At 44.7% G+C, this 26671-nt stretch overlaps 1 protein-coding gene across 2 annotated transcripts in view; it reads left to right on the top strand.

Moving 5' to 3' along the window:
- Nucleotides 1–26671, top strand: part of MMT (methionine S-methyltransferase) — a 106482-nt gene that overhangs the window by 22375 nt on the left and 57436 nt on the right. For both annotated transcript variants that reach the window (XM_087676401.1, XM_087676400.1), the window contains exons 2-7: nucleotides 5593–5789; nucleotides 5896–6102; nucleotides 6257–6352; nucleotides 6686–6874; nucleotides 8312–8500; nucleotides 8625–8861. In XM_087676401.1, the coding sequence (XP_087532527.1) occupies nucleotides 5593–5789; nucleotides 5896–6102; nucleotides 6257–6352; nucleotides 6686–6874; nucleotides 8312–8500; nucleotides 8625–8861 (1115 nt within the window). The remainder of the gene's footprint in view (nucleotides 1–5592; nucleotides 5790–5895; nucleotides 6103–6256; nucleotides 6353–6685; nucleotides 6875–8311; nucleotides 8501–8624; nucleotides 8862–26671) is intronic.

Genomic DNA, 26671 nt, shown 5'->3' on the forward strand with positions numbered 1-26671 from the left:
TTAATTGGTGGGCTGGGGCCGAGTTTCCACATCTGAGCACTATCTTTCGAGCCCCTCTGTAGTGGTGAGCTCCGATGGATGTGATCGAGTGGCCCTTGGCTCAGGCGGCCCGCTTCTACCAGTGTATAGAGTCTCGCCTCTCGGCTTGGTTGATGGATGCCTTGGTGGTACCACAAGGTGCATCCATCACCCCCATGGTCCAGGAGGGGGAAATGGAGTTCACCATCCAGGCCGGCAGCTAACCGTATCCGCATGTCTCATAGCCCCTCTTCTTCGTTAGCAGCTTCCACACCAAACAGATGTTTGTTCGGTCAGTCACATGTTTCTCCTTGAGTTTACATCTTGCATTCTGGAATGTGAATAGCCTCCACTATAGTGGAGCATGTGGTTTTGGGAAGTTGATTGTTCGGGAGGAGCTGTAGCTTGTTGCCCTTGCTAGATAGATCGACATCTTACTTCTACAGGAGCACAAGCTCATTCCTGCCCAGGCCCATCGAATAGGGAAGGTACTCCTGGGCAGTTCACACACTTACTGGGAGCACGCCATTGGTGTCCATGGAAGGAGTGGACATGGCGTGGTACATTGCCTCGTGTTGGTGCTTCTCATCTTGTGTAGTTTAGCTTCACCACCTAGTGCGGAACTTTCTCTGGGTCGGGTCTGATAGCTCCGGGGATTCGCGGGCCAAGGTGGCATGGGCGACCATCATCCGGCATTGGTCAGAGGGAGGGCTTGGGATCATCGACCCAGAGTATCAGAGTATGGCCCTCTTGGGCAAGCTAGTAGTTCGTGGCCTCACAACAAGAGGGCAGACTTGGGAAGGTCCTATTGTAGGAGGGGCTCCAGGAGTGTAGACCGAGGCTTGGCGGTGATTGGAGGCGGTCCCTGAGATGGATCTTCATGATGGCCCAGATCACCCCCCAGATCCCCCTTCCTACGCAGTCTACTTCGTGTGTGGCAGGGCTTGCGTAAGGCCCTAATTTAGAGCCCCACGGACTGCCAGGAGGAGATAGACTGCTAGTTGGTGATCTGGAATGCCTAGTTTAGAGATCAGGAGGGGATATATATTGGCGAGCGCCCCCACATCTAGTGGGCTGGTTGGTAGGCCGGCCCGCCGGCTCGCACCATTAGAACATGGCAGGAGGTGTATAGGATGGTGGACGAAGAGGGGTTGCAGCGAGCATTAGGTTGTCAGGGAGGAGTTGAGTTGAGGAGAAGGGAGATAGACACAGCAATACCTTAAGAGTGGTTTGCCTCCCCGAGACGAGAGCCGGTAGAGCTTGAGGAGGTATGGGCAGCGAAGTTTTCACCAGCAGGTATCCCCCTACAGGTGGCAGGTAGAGTGGGAGGCGCTCCATATGAAACTTTCTTCATCGTGTGCAGGAGGGGGGGCATTTGGCCCTTGACAGAGGACAACAGGATGAGGAGATAGTTGTCCTTTCATGGAGGAGGGTTCGAGTGGTTGGCCTTCAGGGGAAGACATGGCGGCTGGACCCTTCTGTCTTCTGGGAGGAGCTCAGGGAGTGGCGCCTTTGGATTTGGGAGGGCATGACGAGTTGGAGTGGGATCCGGGAGAGTGGCTATGGTTTGCCATTGCAGTTGCCAAGAAGCCACCAAGGTTCCTAGAGTACACAGCCAGGATTAGCAGACACGTACTGATATAGGAGGACATGGATTGGGCGCCATTGCACAGCAAGCATTGGGCAGAGCACAACATCATGGAGGCTTTCCGACGGAACTTCTGGCGCCGCCTATGGGATAGCTGGAGGCCAAGGAGGGTATCATACTTATGGTTGGTGGCACATGGAGGCTTGGTGGTGGGAAGTTGGTTAGCCCTGATGTAGAAGGAGGGAGGTTGTAAACGCTGCACATGGTAGCCTTTGAAGTCCCCAAAGCACTGCCTTTGGTCGTGTGAGGCGACGCAGCTCGTATAGAGAGGAGCATGCCACATCCTCCACCGTACAACACCCAACCTTGGATATATGTCATGGGGAGCTTTTTGCTGGTAGGCAGTCAGCCAAGGCTATCACCTTTTGTGTGAGGCTGGGATGCAGGACATGATTTTCATTATTGAGGCAGGGTCGTGTGCAGTGGTTGGTTTGAAGGCTCTACCCATCCACCAGTACTAGAGCCCATAGCAGACCGCTTTGAGGTATGGGAGATCATAGGGAGTCTTATTGTATGGCATATTTGGAAGGCACGGTGTCAGGAGGTTTTTGGCGGGGAGAGACTTTCAATACAGGCGACTTTAGTAGAGCTTAGGACCTCCATCATCCACTCCCTTTGCGGCCGATGGGACCAGGTGCAGGGCGAGTCTCGAGCTCGTCGGCAGGAGCTATGTTTCCATTTCATGCGCACTTGGGGCTGCCATGACTTGTTTTTCGTGATGTAGGCAGGCAACCCCAGATGGCGATACACCCCCCCTCCATGGCTTCTTGCCCCGGTCCCCCCTAGTTCGCCCCGAGAGGCTTGCATATTTGATATATATGTGACTCCATTAGCTCCAGCTAGTCTGTTGAGCATGAGCACTTCCTTGTATTCATGTTTTTTCTAAAGTAATATAATTAGCCACACTTTATTTGCAATTTTTTTTTTCAAGAGTTAATATTTCTGAACATTAATTTCAACCCTTGTTTCTACCCAGAAAATTTAATGTGCCCTTCCACAATTAAATTGGCTAGGCTATTTTGACTCCCAAGTGGTCTTGTGCATTAATTGAGTCTTGAACTAGCTTTAATTAATTAATTAATGCCTAGTTGTTAATGTCACCACTTATTGGTCAAATGAATGGCCTAGGCCAAAATTGATACTAGGCACCACCTAGTACCTGACCATTATAACTTATTATAACTTTTGCCTTTGACACCCATTGACATCTTAGGGTCCTTTGTCTATCATTACACAACACATGTGCTTCTCATATTTGCACATTTGATTAATAACTAATCAAATGCTAAGTAAAGCATAAAAAATTCATGTCCTTATGACATTTCTTCCACCTACTTCTTCCACCTACTTTTGGGTGTAGTGGCTTCCATTGCCCTTCGTTTTGTAGTTTGCTCCACTAAGAGATGAAGATTGTTGGATACGACCTTTTTGGAAGTCTACTCCATTGAGAGATAGAGGCTATTCTACTCCCTTTGCTTCATAGTCGGCTCCATTGCGAGATAATGACATTCATCACCACCTTCAGTTTCATCGTCCACTCCACCAAGTGAGAGTGGTTGTTGCTTGCCCATAACTTGAGAGGAGCTACCCATTTGCCCTCCTCATAGGGCTCCATGGACACCAACTCTGATAAGGGCATCAAGGAGATTATCTACGATACCCCTCCCTCACATCCCTCTTCTACTTAGTTTCGGGGGGCCATCTTTGTTCCGTTGCACCCTTAGATACCTTCTTTGTCAACATTGGTGGTTCTTCATTATTAGACACCTTGAAGGCCATGATTCATGAGATTCTAGATTCCCTATCTCCTTTAGAGGGGGATTCCGAGGGGACTTTAGAGCGGGATTCTATTTATTCAGTTCAAGATGGGGTTTCCTATTCTCGTAATTTATCAGGGGATTGTGGTTTTCCCCCTCCTTACCATGGCCATCCACATTCCTTGGTTTGGACTGTGGTTTTCATCCTTCTTCTCTTTTGACATTGAGAACAAGGATTTATAGGCTAGGTTGGGGTCTCGAATGTTTCAGCCATGACTTGGTGGCTATGCCTTCGCATTCTTACTAGCATGGAGAAATGAAGTGAGTGGCTTCTCTCTTGAGGTTGAGCTTTGAGCACTATCAGGATGCCTTGTCTACTATTCTCCCTTATAGGTTTCCTTTCAGGTGGAGTACTTGGTTACTAGGTGGAGGATGTCTCTTTGACTCCTCCTAAGGCACCTTTTTTGGGCCTGAGATGGGATGTTGAGCAACCAAAGGCATTAAGTGTATTGGATTACATTAATTTCTAGTTTGGTTTCCATTTACAGCCCCAAAAAGGCTTCATGTATACTAGTTATTAGTGTTTGGGCGCCACCCGAGGCATTTGGGGCACTACCCTAGAAAGTTTAGTGACTCATGTGCCTATAAATAGGGCATGGCCATTCATCCTATCTACACTTCATGAATCCATCATTCACATCCTATCTACACTTCACACATCCATTATTCATTCTTTAGTGAGTCCTCCTCTGCACTGACTGCTGATCATCATCACCTCCAGGAGAAGCCGATTTGCTGCCACCCAGACTGCTGCCTTGTCAGAGGAGCTGCCCAATCTGCATTTTTCAGTCTGCTGTGTGGAGCAGCCTGCCGTTGCCAATGTTTTCTTCATCAGGTGATCTGTTTCCATGCCGTTCAGCTCTGCATTTTCCAGATGCAACAGCCATCCAGCTTCTTCAATGTCTCCTCCAGCACTCCACCACATCAGCAGCCCTTGCATTTGCTGATTTCAGCTGTGTTCCCACCAACTACTGCTGCATTTTGGTATTCACCAGGTCATGTTGTTGGTCTTAAGCGTCTAGAGCACACTTCAATTGCTGGTTGTCATCTTCTTCCTCTCCGACAGCTCTTAAGGATTGTGTTTTGCTCCCTTTATTGCTTTTCTTCATCTTCCAGTGTATACTTTGACATTCCTGCCCAAAGGACTGCGTTTTGCTTCCTCCAGAGAGCAGCTGCTTTCTTCGTCATCGACAACTCTGCCCATGTTTTGCTCCTTTCACATTGTAGATTCCTTCTAGGTGTTGCCGCCTGATCAGCCAGGATAGTGCAGTCATCTCTGAGCTCTGGTCCATTTATTGATAGGATTTATTCAGCATGATTCAATGCTCGTCATTCTTCATTATTCTTTTGTGTTTCTGAGTTTTCTTTGTCATAGTGTTCGTCGTATACTCTATGTTTCTCCCTGCAAACCCCTCGAGATGATTGAAGGGAAGAGAGTGTCTAATCTCCTCTTCAATGGTGGCCGGTTTAAGGTTTAGTTAGTGATAAAATCTCTTCAATCCAAAACTTCTACTTTTGCAACAGCATTATTATCTAAACTCATTGAATGAGCAGAACTATTTACTGAGTTGAAGATAGCTTTGAAGGTATCTTGTACTAGGTGGGGGTGCTTTTTTTCAGAATTTGAGATCCGAATACATGTGTCATCCTTGGAACATCTGGAGACCGATGGGACAGGCTGAGCGTACTAATGGGCATATGGAGGATATGCTTTGTGCATATGGTTTTGGTCATCATTTTGATTGGGAAGCTCTCTTTTGCCCATTGAGTTTGCTTGTAATTTACTAGGCGTTCGGATACAAGATATATCTTCTGTATGCCAATGTATGATTATGAACCAAAACGGCCGATTGTCTCATGACTTGAGTAAAATGCTGTCCGTTATTGACTTTTAGCTTTTATCAGGATTTTGCATACCACTAAGACTTTGTTTGAGCACTTCAACTTGTATAGAATCATTCAGCTCAGGAACCATTGTGGGCTTTGTTTTGCATGACTCCCGTGCAAACTGACAGTGACTGAAATGTACATTTGAATAGGTCAGATTGACTAGTCATTGTCAACCTTGACTTCGTGGTTCATCTGCATGTAAATAATGTTGTTTTCCAGGTTTCCAAGAAGGAAGGCAAAGCCTCCTATTATTAGAGCTTCCAAGCATTTTTACACCAGAGGCTTGGTCATTTACTTTTTTTGAGGGCATCAACCGCCTTCCAGAAAATACATTCCGTGATAGAGATGTTGCGGAGCTTGGATGTGGAAATGGCTGGATTTCTATTGCTCTTGCTGAAAAGTGGTCCCCTAGGAAGGTGAATATTTTGTTGACGGGCTAGTTGGATACATCTCCTTTAGTAATAGCATGATTTATTTTTTAACTGGCCCTAATGTTGCAGCTTGCTTTTGTTTCTAGTGCAGATGTATGGTCTTGACATTAATCCTCGGGCCATCAAAGCTGCTTGGATCAACTTATACTTGAATGCACTTGATGAAGATGGATCTCCCATTGTGGATCGTGAAGGCAGGACACTGCTTGACAAAGTTGAATTTCAGGAATCAGACCTGCTTGCTTACTGCAGAAATAACAATATTTCACTTGATCGGATAATTGGATGCATTCCTCAGGTATTCAGAGTCTGTGGGCTTTTAAAGATATCTTGATAGGTTCTTGGGGGGTTGCTGCTGTATAATCTTCACAGAAAAATGTCTCTTCTCACAATCACAAGGTGAACCCATGTACTGATAAGTGGGACAACTCTCTTCAACTAAAATGCTGCAGATTCTGAGCCCGGATCCTGATGCTATGCAAAAAATTGTGTCTGAAAATGCAAGTGAAGAATTCCTCTACTCTTTGAGCAACTACTGTGCCCTTCAGGTACAAGAAATCACATTGGTTCAATTTCTATATCATACAGTTGTCTCTAGAAATAGGAACTAAAAAGGAAGATTGATCTTGGGTCTGTGGTCTATCATCTTTGGGTTGATAACATGGAGGCTTACCACTGGGATAGCATATAGACCATGAACGCAAAAAGGGGTTGGGGGGGTCGGGGGACAGGCTACCAAGGCTTGAGATGCTGGAATACTTTTTATGGATATGCTTAATCTTGCTAATCCATTGTACACATTATTCTTGAAATATGGTGGTTGAATTTGCAGTGTTCATTTGGTTCCCTTTGATATTTTCATAAGGTTATGGAATCTTCAGGGATTTGTGGAGGACCAATTTGGATTAGGGCTTATTGCACGAGCGGCTGAAGAAGGAATAGCTGTTATAAAACCGTCTGGTACCATGATATTCAACATTGGTGGTCGCCCTGGGCAAGCTGTTTGTGAGCGCTTATTCAAAAGGAGAGGTTTTCACATCACTAAGTTGTGGCAGACAAGGGTCAATCAGGTTGGAGACTTTACCATTTGACCTGTTTGGAAGAGATTGATATGCCATTTCTCCTTTGACGGAAGTTGGTGTGTGGTAGGTAGGTCACTTATATGATTGTCTTGTTAATTATTTCTGGGCAGGTTTGTAGGCCCAATAATTTGGTTGGCTTGAGAAATATATTTCTTTTGTGTAATTTTGAAGGAAAAATTTATATGCTTAATGATACTAGCTGCACATAGGCATACACAGTGCACAGAGGCACTTGCAATGACTCATGCAGGTACATATAATAAATAAAGAAACTTATTCATGCAGTGACATACAAATGCTCATGTGTTTGCACAAACCTGTATATCATTGCATAGAGGAATGGAGGTAGCCATCAAGGGGCTTGGTAATGCTGGGCTGTTGTGGAAAGTACAGTTTTTTTCAGGAATTTGGCACCTGCTAGAGCAACATGACTAAGTCTATGACATGCTGATTATATTGCAATATCAATAGGTATGGAACTGCTAGCAGATATGATTATAATTTTTAGTAAAATGTTACAGGGACTTTTGAATATGTCAAATTTTCATGGTGCAATATCCTTGATATAGTACACTATTTTTGTCATGGTACAATATGTTAGTTAAAATAGTCTGCGAACACATTGATTATGTCACAATATCAATAGGTTTGGATCTGCTAGCAGATATGAGGATAACTTTTGGTACGATATTATGGGTACATCTAAACACATCAAGTTTTCATGATTCAATATCCTCAATAGATTATGTTATTTTTCATGATACAATATATGTTGTTTAAACACAATATTCTTTTTCAAGATAGATTCACACCCTTAATTTTGTTTGCATAAACATTGGACAACTTGTAGAGTATTATGACTCAAAAGTTACATTATTCAGAGTACTGTTGCTTAGAACCTGTTTTCTTTGTTTTGAACACATGAGACGTTTTGTACGTAAAGTGTTTCATATTTAGATGAAACACATTTCAGACAAAACTTGTATTTCTAAAGAAGGAAAAAGAGACCTGACTTTCCAGAGGTAAAAGAGTTGAGCCATAAATGTTCAAAAATAAGTAAGACACTTAGCTTTTCCATAGCATATGGTGGAATTTTCCTGATGTTGACCATCATTTTTTTACATTTTCTAAATTATATTACATGTAAATTTGTTTTTATTTACTCTTATGTTTTATGAAATTTGATTCTTGCTGTCTTTTAGCTTGTAAGAAATAATTTCCTACATATGAAACTTGTATGAAACCTCCCATTTCCAAAACTCCTGCCTACATTGATTCAGAGGATGGTGCAGATTTGTATGACAGAATATCTAAACACTCTAGCTAGGCATGCCAAATATTGGAATTATAGAGCATTTATGGGACTGTCAGTGAATAGTGATTAACTTTCAAAATTTGTTGTTGTTTGGCCTGTCATTTGTGCAGGCTGCTGACACTGATATTTTAGCTCTAGTTGAAATTGAAAACAACAGTCGGCATCGCTTTGAATTTTTTATGGGACGTGTCAGTGAGGAACCTGTCTGTGCAAGAACTGCTTGGGCTTATGCCAAGTCAGGGGGTGAAATTTCACATGGGTTGTCAGTGTACAGCTGTAGATTGCAACAGCCTAGCCAGGTAAATCTATCAATTCTTTATATTCTTTAGTATGTGCAAAGCTGTAGATTGTAACAGCATTGTTGGTTCAAGCAGTTTTGAGTTGCAGGTATATCAATGCTTAAGGAGCTTTTCTTATCTCCAGGTAAAAACTATCTTCAAGTTTTTGGCCAACGTCTCTCAAGAGACGCGGGGTGCTCTTGACCTTTCATTTGATGAGGAGTCAGTTGCCGAGGAAAAGATTCCTTTTCTTGCTCATTTGGCCCATGCATTGGAAGAAACTCCACACATACCTTACGAGTTACCTGTTGGAAGTGCTAGATTCAGGAATCTAATTGCGGGGTTCATGCGTTTCTATCACAACATTCCAATCAGTCACAATGTAAGATCACTCTAAAATACCTGTGCCCTTTCATATAACAACAGCCTTGGAGCTGACTAATACTAACTGGTTGAAACTTTATGAATTGAGTCTTAATGTATGCAAGGTGATGGTTTACAACTGCGAATTAATGGAGATCTTGGTTTATGATGTTTTTCACCATTTAATTCGTTTAAAAACATAGACATATTGGAATAGCCAAACGTCTTTCTTAATACAATTATACAAATTTTTGCAATCATGTTAAACAGTATGACTAGAATAAATACAGGGAGACATTCCTACACTGAGAGCCCAATACCAGGTGATCTTTGCACAGATGAGAGGTAGAGGCCTTTTCACTGGCTCCAAGTGCTAATTTGCTGCAGCCGTCGTCCAAGCTTGGAAAGTTTTTGTGTGGCCCTTTCCAAGCTCTCATTGGTCTGGATGAAGAAATATTGAAGCAGCCACTTATATGGAACCCCCAGGCCATGGTCCCTTCAGGTCATATAATGCGATCCAGTCTGCAGTATCTTTTGCAAAGTCCGTTACTGCTGGCTTGACCAGGTCATTTGGAGGTTAAATGGGCTCTACAGGTGTCCTTGCTAGATATATGTTGATAGATCAATGTGCATGAAACTACTGGAGTCTAGAATGGCTGAAGATCTTTCAAATACGAGCTGTTTTGTAGTCTTCACTAGGTACGAGACTTTACTTGCAGTCTTTCCACAGATTTGAGTACAACATGTGACATTTAGCTTTACAGACAGAGGATAGTTCCAAGGACACATGACGAATATGAAGTTGTTCCAGGTGCTCTCTGTAAAGGGACCCAGGAAAGTGGTTCTAATGAGACCTTTCTTGTACAGAGATTCACTGCTCAGCTTGTCAGGCAGGAAAGTTCAGGTGGACATATCAGATAGATCTCTGCAGAGATGAGAGGTAGAGGCCTTGGCTTCAGGTACCAATTTGAGGCAACCATTATCCATGCTTGGAAAAGTTTTTGTGCAGCCCTTTCCAAGCTCGCCTTCGCTGAGAGGAGAGATTTTGAGGCAGCCACTCGGATGGGACCCCCAGGTCACGGTACTTTCAAATCATATAATGGTATCCAGGGCTGCAGTATCTTTTATGGGATCCCCCTACTGTTATTGGTGGTCTGGCCAGGTCATTAGGTCACTAGAAGGGACTGTACAGGTCTCCCTTGTTAGATACTGGTTGATAGGTAGCATGCATAAGCATACTAGAGTCTAGAATGGTTCAATTTCTTTCACATATGAGATGGCTTAGAGTCAGCACTTTTTAGTGGTAGACGCCGCGTTTTTGTAGTGGTACCACTTATTATTGCTACATACTACTTTTAGTGGTAGGAACTACTGAAAGTTTGTAACATACCATCAAGAACTAATTGCCCAGCACTTTTTAGTGGTAAATACCACTTTTTTATGGTGGGTACTAGTTTTTACTGCAAGTGGGCACCAGTTTTACATGGTCAACATCACGTTCTCGTGGTGGTGATTAGTTTTTCATGGTGTCTTACCAATTGTCGGTGGTCGAACTAGTTTTTGGTGGACCACTTTTTAGTGGTGGATAGCACTTTCTAATGGTATTCTACAGCTCTACACTGGTTCAAAGCAAGATTTTTAATAGTATCCAAAGTCTATATTTTGGACAGCCTTTGTTGTATATATGAGAAATAAAAAATTAGATGGGTACATACAAACTCTGTAGCCTTGACACTAAGCAGTACATTTTTTGGGCTTTATGCCAAATGTAAAAACAGACTAATTCTAGCATGTTTCCATGCATGTCTCTTTTGCCAATTTTAAATAGACCAATCGACCATGTATGCCTCTTTTGTAAGGTAGGGATACCAATCACACAAACTTGCATGTGTGCCACAAACCTGGCTTGCTAGGCGATGTAGTGTTGTTCCCCTTCCAAGGTATACCCTTCCCTGAGTCTGAGGAAGATGCTTTTGTAGCCTGGTTTGTCATCCTGAAAGCAGTCACAAAATACAATATTTGCATGATAGGCTTTCTATCTACAGGAGGACAAAATGTGACGTTTAGCTTTGCAAAGTGGACAGCTTTGAAGGCAGGTGATGAGTATAAAGCAACTCCCCAGGTCTATACAGTGACTGAGGAAAGTGGTTCTAACGAGATATTTCTCCTATACAGATTCAATACTCAGCTTATCTGGGAGCAAAGTTCAGATGTCCAAATACTAAAGGTGGATCTTTGCAGAGATGAGAGATAAGAGCCCTTATCACCGGCTCCAAGGAACAAGGGCCAATTTTCTGCAGCTTATTATCCCGGCTTGGAAAAGTTTTTTCCCAGCCCTTTCCAAGCTCCCTTTGCTTAGAGGAGATTTGGAGGCATGCAGAAGAGCACTAGAGTCTAGAGTGGCTCAAGGTCTTTCAAATATGAGCTGGTTTGGAGCCTCCACTAGGCATGGGATTCTACTTGTGGTCTTTTGGTAGGTAGGAGGACAATGTATGGCATTTAGCTTTATAGACATGGACAATTAAGAATGCAAAATTAGGAATACAAAGCAGTTTCAGGTATGCTCTTGACAGGGACCTAGGAATGTGGTTGTAATAAGATGTTTGTCCTTCTCAGTATTCAGCTTGGGTGGGAGGAAAGCTCAGGTGGCTATGGTAGATGGTGTGTCAGCTGCTGTAAAAGATTGGAGGAGAGAAGCTTATGTACAGATTTTCCACAGCGTTACTTAGAGAGTCTGTGTGAAAAATTTAGGGTGAATGATGTGTACAAATAGGGGGATTGACAATGACTCAGATAGAGTTGATGAGGTTATTTAATTATGTCATTGAATTATATGTGGATAACTATATAATGAGGCTCAAGAGTATGAGAACTATCTTTGGGTTTACTTGATCAAACCTATTGTTCTGTCCCAGCCCCCCTTTGAATATTTGGTGGTGTGTTTAACACCAGATTGTAAAGGAGGTGGGGCTGAGCTAAGACACCATGGAGGATGCATCACTCATGAGGATACGGGATATTATAATTTAGCATCCATGTTGGTGTCAATGCTAATCATTGAGTGGGGATGAGCGCAATGGATGGATCATCTGGCATTGAAACTCCACTCAGTGAAGATGTGGTGAAGAACATCCTTTTTAAGTGTGTAACTGGTGCTGGATATTGCATGTGCATCCATGATGATGTGGCATGTTATAGGAAGCCTGATGTGAGGTATGTTCTCTAGTAAATGCACATTTTCAAACCTCTCAATTGTTTTTTAGGTGTAACAAGTGGAAAAATATAAAGCTGCCATTTTAATTCCTTTTGGAATAAGCTTGTACAAGAGATCTCAATGCATGTATGGGTGATCTAATTATCAAGATCATTTGCACACAAGGATTTGACAAGATGCTAGAGAAACTCAAAACTACTACTCATTAGAATGCTATGCTTGGCCTTGCTGATCTAAAGTGTAAAGAGATAGGGAAAGAGAAATGAGACCATGTGAAGTGTCTTTTGATTTAAAGATTATTGAGTGTAGATTTGAAGATTTGTGATGGTTCAGTGTATTAAAATTTTTAGTTAAGTCAATGAAATGACATGCGATGAGGGGAAAGAAGACGTGTCTGCCATTTGACAGAGAGTGGTGGGCACGCAATGTGCACTTGACACGATGAGTGCCAAGGTTGCATAAGTGATGGGATGATGTTGAGATCTCTGGTAGAATTGTAGATCCATTGACCAAGTAGACTAGAGGTGTGACTTTTGGCAGTGAATGTTGACCTTGTAAAGAAATGCCCTAACACAAAAACATAAACGGAAACCGTACGACAAGGCACAGATTGATAAAAGAACACAGTTAGGGTTAGGGTAACTCAGAGACAATGAACACAATAAATAAATGAAGTGATATAACTACTGAATAATACGATGCTCATGCAGCAAACACACTATGCAGTGAATGAGTATTGAACCTCGAACTCCTGTATCTCAAGGATCAAGGCAAGGATAATGAGCTGGAGAGTGTGTGGTACTCTGAACGGATCCCGAATTGCAGTAAGGCAGCCTCCGAATGTCGAGCACCAGCAAACGCAATAGTGAGAAGCTAGATCTGATGTAGACAACAGTGAGGAGAGAGAGAGAGACTAAAAATGCAGGCAGCAGGTGAGAGAAAGACTAAAAACACAGGCAGGACAATGATGGCGTGGCAGGCTGTACGGCAGCAGGTCTGCACAGGAATAGCAGTCACCTGGCTGGAATTGTTAGCATTTGAATCATCCCCTGGACAGGCTGCAGACTGCACAAGTGCCACGTGGCAGTCTGTAGTGCAGTCGGACTGTTTTTAGGCATTATTTTATTGCAGTCTGTTTAGTTTTTGCCTTTTATTTTTGCTTTACATAGCAGTCCTCTAGCACATTGTTAACACATTATTCAGTGATTTCAGATTCTGATCTTGAGATCTGTCGGTTGAGACACACTGTACTTGGGCTGACGGAGATCGAGGTCATCAAGTCGGAGACATACGCAGATATTTCCTATGCCCCCTTGTGTATTTCTGCACTCTTATACAGCATACCACACTGCAGATTTTCTGCGTTTACACTATCTCCTTTTCTCTCTTCTCTTTGTGTTCACTCTCTCTCAGTCTTTGTCCTGCGCTTCCGCATCGCTGCACTCTAACATGGTATCAGAGCGGTGAAGATGGACTGAATGAGGGCTGAACCTAACTGAAGAGGAAATTTCAGCGCGACACAAGGCTGCGTTTCTAGGTTTCGAGGGCGAGCGGGAGGGCTGCGCATCGGATTAAGGCTGAAGCAAGCGTGGGTGGGGGAAAGGAGTCTAATCGGTGAATTTGTTACAGGTTATTGCTGTTCGAAGGGAGGAAGGTTGCATTTGAGGCCTTCCATTGCAGATTTTATCTTTTCATTGCCTCCGGCGGGTGAAGAAGGTTTGGGCAACAGAGGAATTAGTCCTAGAAAGCTGTGTTTTCACAGTCAGAGGGGGTTGCTTTTACGTTTGTGCAGATATTGCACGTTAACATGTCTACAGAGACTGATTTGGAGTCCTAGGCGATCATGGACAGGAAGGCACCTGTCCTATCGACTCTTCCAACGGATCAAAAGCTTGATGGTGACAATTACCGCATCTGGCGGGTGATGATGTTGGCCATTTTAGAGTCTTATGATTTGACAGAATTGGTGATGGAGGAGATTAACCGGCCTTCGGTGAGGGATGAGTCCAAAGTCTCTTCCAATGCTCGTGCGGAGTTTGACCTAGGCCCAGTCTCATTGGGACAAACTGAATGCCAAGATTCGATCTTTTCTGTTTTTGTCTTGCACCACAGCCGTGATAGCTCACATGGAGCACTTGACGGTGGCTTGTGAGATATGGCTAGAGCTTGACCAGATGTACAACTGGATGACCCTGATAAAGAGGGTTTCTTTGGAGGTGCGGATACGGGCTTTGTCTGTGAATAAGTCTTCTTCGCTTTGAGAACACATCAACAAGCTTCTGCAGCTTCAGATGCAGGTTCAAAATGCGGGGAAGCCTATTCGTCCGAAGACATGGCGATCACTTTACTATTCTAATTGCCGCCATGATTTGGTACTTTTTATTCCGCTCTTATTGCTTCAGGGCGGGAGTCGACTCTTCAGTGGGAAGTGTTGGTTTCTATGGTCTTGGACCAGGAGGAACAATTGAAGGGACAGAATGCTTCCAAATCGGAGGCATTGGTTGGTCAAGCCTCTCAGAAGAAGGGGAAGGACCAAAAGAAGGAGGACAACAAATCCAAGAAGGACAAGAAGGAATCGACTTGCCATATTTGTGGAAAGACCGGTCAGTGGAAGAAGGATTGCCGCGACAAAGATAAGAAGGATACCAAGAAGAAGGACACGAAGGACTCTGGAGTGGTGGTTGCACCCTCATCAGTTGCTTTTCTACACTTAGCAGTCATTGAGGACTCTACACCGACAACTTCTGATGCTGCAATGACAGCTCCCCAGGCTCGAGAGTGGATTGTGGACAGTGGTGCCTCACGGCACATGACTTCTTATTCCGTTGGTGTTGCCCATTTGCGACCTTCGCGTGGGCAGATTCTCATTGGAGACAGCTCTTCTGTGTCTATTGCTGCGCGGGGTGAGATGCAGCTTATTCCAGATGGACGTGGTGGTACCCACACCTCTGAGGTGTTGCATGTGCCTGGATTGGGGTATCATTTGCTTTCGATTCATAAGATTTGTGCACTTGGTCTCTTGATGGAGTTTGATAGTGATACTGTTCGAGTTCTTGATCGTGGATCGATGAAGGTTGTCTCTGTAGGGTATGAGGAGAATGGCGTCTACAAATTGAAGTTTTCTTCAGCTTTTACTTCTCAGACACAATCCGAGCTATGGCATGCTCGGTTTGGCCACTTGAACTACGAGTACCTTCAGAAGGCATCGCGAGGATCGTTTGTCCGAGGCTTGCCGGACATAGTGGTGAGCCATTAGCTATGTGTCTCCTGCATTCGTGGGAAATTGCATCGGGATGCGATTTCCAACAAAGCTTCTAGGAGGTCTACTTCACCCATGGAGCTTGTATCTACTGATCTTTGTGGCCCGATCGGACCGAGTCCCTGAAGGGGAGCTTGTACTTCATGTTGATCGTAGATGACTACAACAGGATGACTTGGGCCTATTTCTTGACTTTGAAGTCGAAGGCTTTATCTCATTTCAAGGATTGGCTTCTCTTTGAGAAGAACCGTTCTGGTCAGCGACTGAGGACCTTGCGTTCAGACAAGGGAGGTGAATTTATGTCTAATGAGTTTACTCATTTTTGTGCAGATAGGGGCATTCACCAGGAGTTTGCTAACACCAATACTCCCTAGGAGAATGGCATGTTGCAGCGGAAGAACCGAAGTGTGATCGAGATTGTACGCACCATGATGGAGCACCGACAGACACCTCAGTTTCTGTGGGCCGAGGCAGTGGCTACTGCCGTTCACATCCTTAATCGATCTCCCACTTTGGCCGTTGATAGGATGACACCTTTTGAGGCTTACTTCGGGACTAAGCATGATGTCTCCTATTTTAGGATCTTTGGGTGTGACACTTATGTGCACATTCTAAAGACGCAGTGTGATAAGTTTGAGGCGGCTTTCCGACGACAGGTTTTTGTTGGCTATAGCTCCCAATCCCAAGGTTATCGTTTGTTTGATTGCGTTAAGTGGGATGTCTACACGAGCCGAGATGTGCGGTTCGTGGAAGTACCGGCCACAGAGGGGGGTAAGGAGCTCCCTGTCCTTGGAGATCCAGGGGAGAGTTGGGCTCCCGAGAGAGTTCCTTTGGTGCCAGCACCTCTTGATGGTGATTCTTCTTTGGATTCAGAGTCTTCTTTTCCACCAGCCTCCCTCGAGGAGCTTCCGCCGGTGGATGTTCTTGAGTCTTCAACAGATGGAGAGTGACGGGGGGAGAGGTTCGTCCTCCTCCTCATTGGGCCCGTGACACCCTTCGAGATTCAGGGATCGAGGGGGTCCCTGAGAAGTGGAAACTGCAGGATGGATCGTGAAGGTCACGGAGGAATGAGGCACATTCTTTGGAGCTTGTCTGCTCCAACTATTGTTTGCTGACCCGTGTTATGCAGGATCTAGAGCCCACTTTAGTGAAGGAGGCTTTGCAGTCTGATCATTGGCGGAAGGCCATGGAAGTCAAGTTGGAGGCTATTGAGAGGAATGACACTTGGTCTCTTATGCCTCATCCCTCTCACAAGAAGGTGATTGGTGTCAAGTGGGTCTTCAAGACCAAGTACCTTAGCAATGGTGCTTTGGACAAGCACAAGGCTCGCCTTGTTGCTAAAGGTTTTGCTCAGTGCCCAGGCATTGATTTCCATGATACTTTTGCCCCCACTGCTCGTATGGCGACTATTCGAGCTATTCTTGCCTTGGTTGGCCATAGGAGATGGCCTATTTATTAGTTGGATGTGAAGTCGGCCTTTCTGAATGGTGACTTGCAGGAGGAGATCTATGTTGAGCAGCCTCCTGGCTTTGGATCCTTGGATGGGAAAGTTTACAGGTTGAAGAAGGCCTTGTATGGCCTCAAGCAAGCTCCCTGTGCATGGAATGAGAAGATTGACTCGTTTCTTCAGTCGAAGTTGGGATATCGGTGCTCCAAGGCCGATCCGAAGCTTTATGTGCATACTTCCGAGGTTGGTCGTGTGTTGTTTGTGTTGTATCTTGATGATTTGATTTTGATAGGGGATCATGCACAGAAGGTTCGAGAGACCAAGACAGCTTTACATCAGGCATTTGAGATGACGGATTTAGGGCTTCTTCATTTCTTCTTGGGTCACGAGATTTATCAGTCTCACAGGGGGATTTTCATCTCTTAGCAGAGGTACATTTAGGAGCTCTTGGCGACTTTTGAGATGGAGACTTGTCGGCCCATTACTATTGCTATGGATCCGAATTGGAGGGCCACTTCACACTCAAATTCTCCCGTGATGGATGCTTCACGCTACCGTCAGTTGATTGGATCCTTGATTTGGCTTCTCAACACTCGTGTTGATCTTTGTTTTGCTGTGGGTCTTTTGATCGGATTCATGACGGAACCCAAACAAGTGCATTGGCAGGCTGCCCTGAGGATTCTTCGGTATTTGAGGGGGACCTTTGACTTAGGGATTTCTTATCCCGTAGGTATAGATGCTTCAGATCTGGTTCTTGTAGGTTGGAGTAACTCGGATTGGGCTGGTGATGTGGACCACCGATGGTCTACTACAGGCTATTGTTTTATCTCGGGTACAGGTGTTACCTCTTGGAGTAGCAAGAAGCAGTCAACGGTAGCTCTTCCTTTTGAGGCGGAGTATCGGGCTGCGTCTTCCACCACATGTGAGGTTGTGTGGCTTCGGAGGTTGTTGGAGGAGCTTGGTTGCCCCCAGACTCGTTCTACTCTTTTGTGGTGTGACAATGAGAGTTGCATTGACTTGGTATGGAATCTCATATTCCATGCCCGGACAAAGCACATTGAGATCTAATATCATTTCATTCGGGAGAAGCTTCTGGATGGGACCATTGACATGGAGTATTGCATGACGGAGGATAATCTTGTAGATTTGTTTACGGAGGCGCTTCCCCAGGCTCTTCTTCGGCAACATTCCCGATCCCTCAGTTTGATGCCTCGTCTAGTATCTGAGAGGGGGTGTTAGCATTTGAGTCATCCCTTGGACAGACTGCAGACTGCGCAGGTGCCATGTGGCAGCCTGCATTGCAGTCGGACTATTTTTAGGCATTATTTTATTGTAGTCAGCTGCATTTAATGCAACCGACCTGTTTATTTTATGCCTTTTATTTTTGCTTTATATAGCAGTCCTCCAGCGCATTGTTGACACATTATTCAGTGATTTCAGATTCTGATCTTAAGATCTGTTGGTTGAGACACACTGTGCTCGGGCTGACGGAGATCGAGGTCATCAAGTTGGAGACATACACAAATATTTCCTCTGCCCTCTTGTGTATTTCTGCACTCTTATACAGCATACTACACCGCAGATTTTCTGTGTTTACACTGTCTCCTTTTCGCTCTTCTCTCTGTGTTCACTCTCTCTCAATCTTTGTCCTACGCTTCCGCATCGCTGCACTCTGACAGGAATCAGCTCCAAACTGCGTGAAGAGGGCTGGAAATCAGGCGCGCCAATTGATGGAGACAACAATGGATAGCTTCGGCTGAGATGTCCTCCATGAACAGAGTGTGGGCAGCAAGCTAAAACACTGAAATCTGCAAAAACGAGATTGAACAAGAGTGGAGGGCTCGTTGCCTATTTATAGAAAATTAGGGTTCTAGATCCTCTCCCACTTAACTCTCTCGATCCGCTCTCCATTTTAGGGTTTTGGCTAAAAGAAGCCTAAAATAAGCATATTTTGGGGCTGTTTAAGTGGCTAAGTGCATTGCTTAGCACAACACCCCCTCTTAGGCCCAAAATAGGGTTAGAAAAGTAGGCGAGCCAAAATTTTGATTAATCCCAAGGCGTTCCACCTCAAAGCAGCCAGGGCATCGGACAAAGGGTGCACCTCGGCTGCCTAGTGGCCTACTAAGACTACAGAGGCGATGGTTATCTTACCAAGGGAGCCCAAGTGATCATCCCAGAGAGGCCAGGGCATCAGACCAAGGGTGCTCGTCGGCTGCCCAAGGGCCTACCAAGTCGTACAAAGGTGGATGGAGACAACAATGAACTTGTTTGGTTTGGTTTTTTTTTTTTGTTTGAAAAGTGTTTTGAAAATACATAAGTAATATAGGGGCAATGGTTGATTAAGTGACAGATAGGAAAAGATAAAGAGAGTTTTAAAACCAAGTCATTCACAAAACTAGCAAGCCAATCCCTCACATTGACTAGGATAAAATGATAAAAGTGTATGTGTGCCAATCATGTGGTGAATACGTGGACAGGATGGTGGGCTTAGCAAGACAAGCAAAGCAAGCAAGCAAGTAAGCAAGCAAGCAAGGGTGGACCACTCCAAAAGACAGAAGAGGCATAAATGCGCACAGATACAGGTTTGCATGAATAGAATGCCAATGCATGGGGTAATGTAAAAGGGAGATGCAAGATGCCATGCTCGTGCAATATGCTATGCAAGGGTGCCACTTGGATAGTGCCCTCACAAGGGAATTGTTCACTTGTTCAAGTGCCCTTTTACAATCAGGTCATCTTGAGTGTGGATGAAGTTACAAATGTCCATAATACAATATAAAAGAATAAATGAATGTAATGCCTAAAAACTATAAGCATCATCACTGTCACGATCAAGAGTAGAAGCTGTCCCCTCTCAAACTGGAAGAGAAAGCAAGAGGGAAGCACCCTCTCCCTGTCACGCTGAAGAAGTAGAGAAGGGTGTATCTAAGCCAATCTTGGGAAGTAGGTATTGAAGAACTGGCCGGTTGACCGCTTTGGTCAAAATGTCTGCAAAATTATCTAATGAAGGTACAAACTCTAGGCGAATAGTACCTAGCTCAACTTGCTCTTGGGAAAAGTGAAAGTGGACTCCTACATGCCGCATCCGTGGTGTGATGATCAGATTGCCCGCAAGGGCAATGGCACTCTGGTTGTCGCAGTAGATAATTGTGGGAGAGACACAAGGAAAATGAAGTGCCGCGAGTAAACTCCTTAGATAGATGGCTTTGGTGGTGCCATTGAAGAGAGCCCGGTACTCAGCCTCGGCCAAGGAAGCCACCACCGTCTCCTGCTTACGGCTGGACAAAGAATGGGAGCTGTGTCCAAGGTAAAGAGGTAGCCGCCATGGGAACGTCGGGTGTCAGGATCTCCTGCCCAATCAGAATCAGTGTACCCCTACAAACATAAACCAGAACCACATATCAGGCCATAAGAATAAGTACACCGTAAATAACGCAACACATGAAGACATGCAATGCAATGTGACATCCTAGATGCTGTGAAATACTGAATGAGTATGCTAACTGAGTAAGCTAAATTTGGCCTAGTGTGAATTAACCAAAGAAGTTTGCCTACAGCAGACGATAGGTATGTTTAGTGAAGGACTGTCCTAGGATATCCTTCGACAAATGGACAGTAGGATCAAGAGGTGTGGCCATAGGCTATGTTTGATCCGTAGTGTACTATTCAAGGAGCTGAAGTGCGTACTTCTACTGTGACACAAAAAAACAGCCCCCAGAACGAACTACCACCATCCCCAAAAAATAGGACAACAAACTAACGTCTGCCATTTCAAATGTAGCTTTAAGCTTAGCCTGAATTTCCACTACGGCAACAGAATCTGAACCTGTGACGAGTAAGTCATGAACGTATAGCAGGATATAGCTAACCCCCTTGCAGTAGATTAAATATATAAGTTTGGGTCATAAGGGGTAGAATGGTATCCATGAGTTTGTAAGAACTCATCCATCCTATGGAACCAAGATCGCGGCGCCTGCTTTAGCCCATGCCCATAAAGAGCTTTATGCAAGCGGAATACCTTATTCCTCGGGTTTTCGGAAGGAAAGCCTGGTGGCTGCTCCACATAGATCTCCTCCTCGAGAAAACCATTTAGGAAGGCACTCTTGACATCCATCTGATATATCAGCCAACCATGGTGAGCGGCTAGTATGAGTAGCAACCAAAAGGAAGTTAATCGTGCAGTAGGGGCAAAGGTCTCTTCATAATCAATGCCATGTTTCTATTGAAACCCTTGCACTACAAGGCAAGCCTTGTACTTGTCTAAAGTCCCATTAGCTTTTAGCTTAGTCCTAAAAATCCACTTTGTCCTGATGACTTTCTTGTGGCTCAGACGATCCACCAATGTCCAAGTCTCATTTCGGTTAATACTCTCTAGCTTCTTCTCTATGGCCGCTCGCCATTGAGGGTGTTGAAGAGCCTCCTGCCATGTATCCGGCTTAGAATGTGCTATGTAATCAACTGTAAACAACGACACAAATGATGCTTGAGGAGCAAGCAAGACAGATCTTCTAGGTCCGTCCGGAGTGGAATTTGGTGGTAGGATCTCCGAATCCTGCATGGCTTGCTGGTACCAGTGAGGTAACGGGTCTGGCGAAGGGGGATCTGGGAACTGAAGAATTTGGGGGAAGGTCAGGAGCGGGAAGTAGACTAGGCTCAGTAGGCACGATCTCCAATGATGTGGAAGAAGGAATCGGATCGGAATCCGGTATAGAAGAATGCACAATATCCCTCTCGTCAAAGATGACATCCCGTCTAACGATCACCTTGTTTGTCAGAGGATGGAACAAATGATAGGCTTTCGCCTCAGAAGAATATCCCACAAAAATAAGGAGATCAGTTCGTGGAGTGAGCTTTCCTATCTTGTCATCAGGCGTGTGTGTGTACGCACGACACCTGAAGACTCTGAAGTGGGAAATAACAGACCGCGAGCCAAAGAATGCCCATACGGGGTCTTCTGAGGAAGAGCTGCAATCGGGTACCGGTTAAGGATGTACACCGAAGTGTTAATAGCCTCGACCCAAAGGCGTTCAGGAAGCTCTGTTGCGAATAGCATAGAGCGTGCCATTTCCATGACTGTCCGGTTCCTACACTCTATGACTCCATTCTGAGAAGGGGAGTTGGTAGAGGTGAGCTGGCGAGAAATGCCACGTTGCTGTAGAAACTTGGAGAACTCGTGGGAGATAAACTCACCACCGCTATCATTCCTCATGCAACCGACACGACGACTAGTTTGGTTATGAACCAGCAGTACCCAAGCAGAAAAGTACGTGAAAGCATCGGACTTATGCTTGAGGAAGTACACCCATATATATCTAGAATGATCATCCACTATCAAAAAGAAGTACAGTGCGCCATTCAAGGCAGCAATGGATGTCGGCCCATAAAGGTCAACATGAATCAATCTAAGAGGCGCCTCAGCTCTATGTGAGGTTTGCTAAGGAAATGGGGTACGGTGCTGCTTTCCGAGCTAATAAGCTTTACAGACATCTCGAGCTAGCTTCAGGCGTGGAATCAACCAACTCACGGCGTGACAACTCATAAAGTGAGTCATAACCAAGATACCCTAAGCGAAAATGCTAAAGACGCTTATTGTTCGCAAGCTCCTGAGATGTGGCTAAGACCTGGAAGCTATGGAACACGGAGCACTCGGCTGTCGGCTCGGTTAGAAAGTGAGTCATGTGGTATAGGCCATTAGGCTGTGTCTCACTGCGAGCAATCACTAAACCAGTCTGAGAGTCAAGTATCTCAACAGTGGTCGCTGTAAAGAAAACCGCTCCATCCCAACTGGAAAATTTGCTAAACAGATAACAAGTTCACCCCAAGTTGAGGGACATGATATACATTGTACAGCATAGCCAGATCCATACCCTTGTCAGCGGCAAAATTGATGCAACCCTGAGTCTGAATCTTAACGGAGGAGTTGTTTCCTACGCGGTCCCGTTCGGCTGTAGGGGCTCGAGAACGGCTATAGGAGTCATATGATGTGTAGCTCCACTATCCACAATCCAAACAGGAGCTAAAGTGCTCGGCTGTGACGAGTGGGCCTCTACGGTAACCTCATCAGGAAGCAACTCATAGATGTGGACGAGACTCGCATTTGATGTCTCTATGGAGACGATGTGGGCCTTTGCAGACTAGTTAGACAAGCCCTTTGGAGTTGAGAACATTGTCGACTGAGATGGCTGAGCGGTGGTAGTATGAGTCAGACCTTTAAACTGCCCTTTGCCATCACCCTACCTTCCCTGCTGGGGGTTGTCCGACTGAGGGGCTGGGGTTTGAGACTTAGGTTTTGGTGCTGTGCCTCTTGCCTTTGATCGATACTTGCCGTCAAAATGACTAGCCTTTTGACAATGTTGAAAATACCTATTCTTCTTAGGTACATTCTGCCACCCAGGTTTGAGAGATTGGGATGTTCCTTGTGATTCCCCGAATGGATTTTGCTTTTGCTTTTGATTTTGAGTGGAGGTTTGGTTTTGTTTTCCCTTCCCTTGTTGCCCTTTCTGAGAATGAGCAATAAGAGCTCCCTTTGAAGAGGAATTCATATGAAACTGATCAAACAACTGTGCATAACGCAACAGCTGACACTCAAATTCATAGAATGTAGGCATGGTAGGTTTTGAAACTATGCCTTCCACAAAATTGAAGTATTTCCTGGGGAGTTTGTTTAGGAATAATGTGACCTGATCGTCAGAGGACTTAGGAGTCCCTGTAGTGGAGAATTCAGCGAGGAGACTTCGATACTTAGCCAACTTGACTTTCAAGTCATCTTGGTCAGTGATTTTGAAAAGCTGAAGCTCATGGTCAAGATTAATATGATGGGCCCTATCTTGAGCCACATAGCGGCTAGTCAAGTGTGCCCATCGCTCTGACACTAAGTCAAAATGCTGAAGCTGAGAATGAAACTCAGGCAATAAGCTCTGCATCGGCTCGACAATAGCGGAGGCATTCCTAGCCTTCCATGAGCGGACAACCTCGTATGGAACAAGTGCGGGATCGGGTTGGGGTTCCAACCCTTGCACAAGATCCCATAGGTTCTGGGAGTCAAGGACATGTCTCATCAAGTTCGACTAAGTAGTAAAGTTTGATCCGTTAAAACGAGTCTTGTCATTAAATGTATTATTGGCAAAAGATGAGCTAGAACCATGAGGTGTCGAGTAAGTAGGGTAAGATGGATGTGGGGGATAAGATTGTGGAGGGTAAGATGATGGAGGTGGATGAGTCTGATAAGAAGGAGGAGGGGGAAAATATAGGTAGGCAGAAGTTGGCCGTGAGTGTCCAATGATTGCTGATTGAGGCGGAGGCACTAGAACATGAATGTTTCCATAAGGTGCTGGTGTAGTTGGAGGCAGTGGGACACGGAAGCCCTGTCCAAAGTGGGGCTGGGGCACAGCAGTATGACCAGAAGGTCCACTAGGTAAACCCATGGAGGCAAACTGTGGAGTCAATTGATCCACACTCGGGAGAGACTGGGGGGGATACCCAGGCTGCAATGATCCCGAAAATGTGTGTGAAGTAGGTGGAACACCACCTGGTTGAGGGAAGGATGAGGTCCTAAAGGATGTGCCTATGTTTCCATAACCCCCTGGTGTGATGTGCGGTGCGACATGATGTGTCTGAAATGGAAATGTAAATGGTGTGAATGGAAGTGGAGTAGCAGTGGAAGAATGTGGTGGGATGGGTGGGTTTTGAAAATGTGGTGTGTGAGGTGCAGATGCATTTTGTTCATTTTTATCATTTAATGATTGGAAATGAAAATGTGAAGATGATGATGCACCATGCAATGAAGAAAAAGGAACACCAAATTCATTTTGGTTTTGTGAAGTAGATGGAAAAGAAGGAAGGGTAGAAAAAGAGGTATCTGGCTTTTTCTTATAATCCCCACGACGTGTGTTAACATACAGGAATCGGTCCTCAAGAGGACCTTTTCTATAGTCAACAGGCTGGACTCTTTCTTCCACATGATCTCTACCATAATATTGCAAAACAGAAGAGGTAAAAGAAGGAGCAAAAGACAAATCTAAAGTACCTTGCATCGGAGTGGACAGAAGAGGATGAAAGAAAGGAACATACTCCGGGTCTTGTTCTCCAAGAGGAGGGACCCATCCCTGATGGAGGTCTCGATGGCCCTTCAACATCATTAGATTTACGTGCAACATTTGAAGAGAGAAATTCATGCATACCTTCATTTAGAAGCTTTTCTTGAAGGGCAATCTTTCGATCGAGCATCTCAATCTTTTTTCGTCTATAACCTATGATCAGTTTGTATTCTTCAGAGGTGAGCTTGTTTAGCTTTTCTTCCATGTAATCAGAAGTGTTTTACACCATGTCAAAACTTTGTGGAGCAAGCTGATCGGCCCACTCTTGCTCGGTTCTCGGCATAGTTGGTTTTGGAGACTGAATTGATGTTGTTGTGTTCGAAGTCATTTGAACTTACTATAGTTCTTGCTTCTTGTGTAGAGCTTTTAGATCAAAGGCTTAGGTTTCTGAGAGAGTACAAGGTTCTGATACCATGTAAAGAAATGCCCTAACACAAACATAAACGGAAACCGTACGACAAAGCACAGACTGATAAAAGAACACAGTTAGGGTTAGGGTAACTCTGAGACAATGAACATAGTAAATAAATGAAGTGATATAACTACTAAATAATACGATGCTCATGCAGCAAACACACTATGCAGTGAATGAGTATTGAATCTTGAACTCTTGTATCTCAAGGATCAGGGCAGGGATAATGAGCTGGAGAGTGTGTCGTACTCCGAACGAATCCTGAATCATAGCAAGGCAGCCTTCGAATATTGAACACTAGCAAACGCAGCAGTGAGAAGCTGGATTTGATGCAAACAGCAGTGAGGAGAGAGAAAGACTAAAAACGTAGGCAAGATAGCCTGCAAGAGAGAGGACTAAAAACGCATGCAGTAGGTGAGAGAAAGACTAAAAACATAGGCAAGACAGCGTGTAGGTGAGAGAAATACTAAAAACGCAGGCAGGACAGCTTGCAGGAGAGAGAAAGACTAAAAATGTAGGTAGGACAGTGATGACGTGGCAGGTTGTACGGCAGCAGGTCTGTATAGGAACAACAATTGCTTGGCTGGAATCGGCTCCAAACTGCAAGAAGAGGGTTGGAAATTAGGCACGCCAACTGATGGAGACAGCAATGGACAGCTTCGGTTGAGATGTCCTCCGCAAATGGGGTGTGGGCAGCAAGCTGAAACACCTGAAATCTGCAGAAATGAGATTGAACAAGAGTGGAAGGCTGGCTGCCTATTTATAGAAAATTAGGGTTCTAGATCCTCTTGCACTTAACTCTCTCGATCCGCTCCCCATTTTAGGGTTTGGGCTAAATAAGCCTAAAATAAGTATGTTTTGGGGTTGTTTAAGTGGCTAAGTGCATTTCTTAGCACAACAAACCTGATACAAGAATATGTGATGGATGACAAACATGTTGGATGAACTAGCAAGGCCGACAAGATAGGGAAGGTGATGCACAAACCAAATGTGATTGCAAAGAATGACATCAACATAAATCTCAAATGTTATGCAATTTAATGTGAGGAATTTGACGAAGGGTAATAAGAAATGTGTCTGCAAAGGCCAAACTTGCTTGATACAATTGTCATGTTCAATAGGCATCCACTTCTTTATTTAAATTCTTTGAACCAAACAGTTGACATCAGCTCCTTTGTTAAGTGAAAAGAGTTGCATTATACGGTACACATTAAATCTTCATTAGCTCATTAAAACAGCCCCAAAACTCAAAGATTACCAAAGTTTTTGTGTCCCATAAGCCAAAGCCCTAATTTTGGGAGGATCCACATCTACAAATAGTAGGCCGCCCAGCCACTCAGCTCATCCCTTTTTTTCAGGTTATCAATCCTCTGCAGGTTCCAGCCTGCTGCCCACACCTCT

Source organism: Lygodium microphyllum, chromosome 4 (assembly GCF_053477565.2).
Source record: "Lygodium microphyllum isolate KBCC chromosome 4, Lygodium_microphyllum_v1.1.10, whole genome shotgun sequence".
NCBI classification, from domain to species: Eukaryota; Viridiplantae; Streptophyta; class Polypodiopsida; order Schizaeales; family Lygodiaceae; genus Lygodium; species Lygodium microphyllum.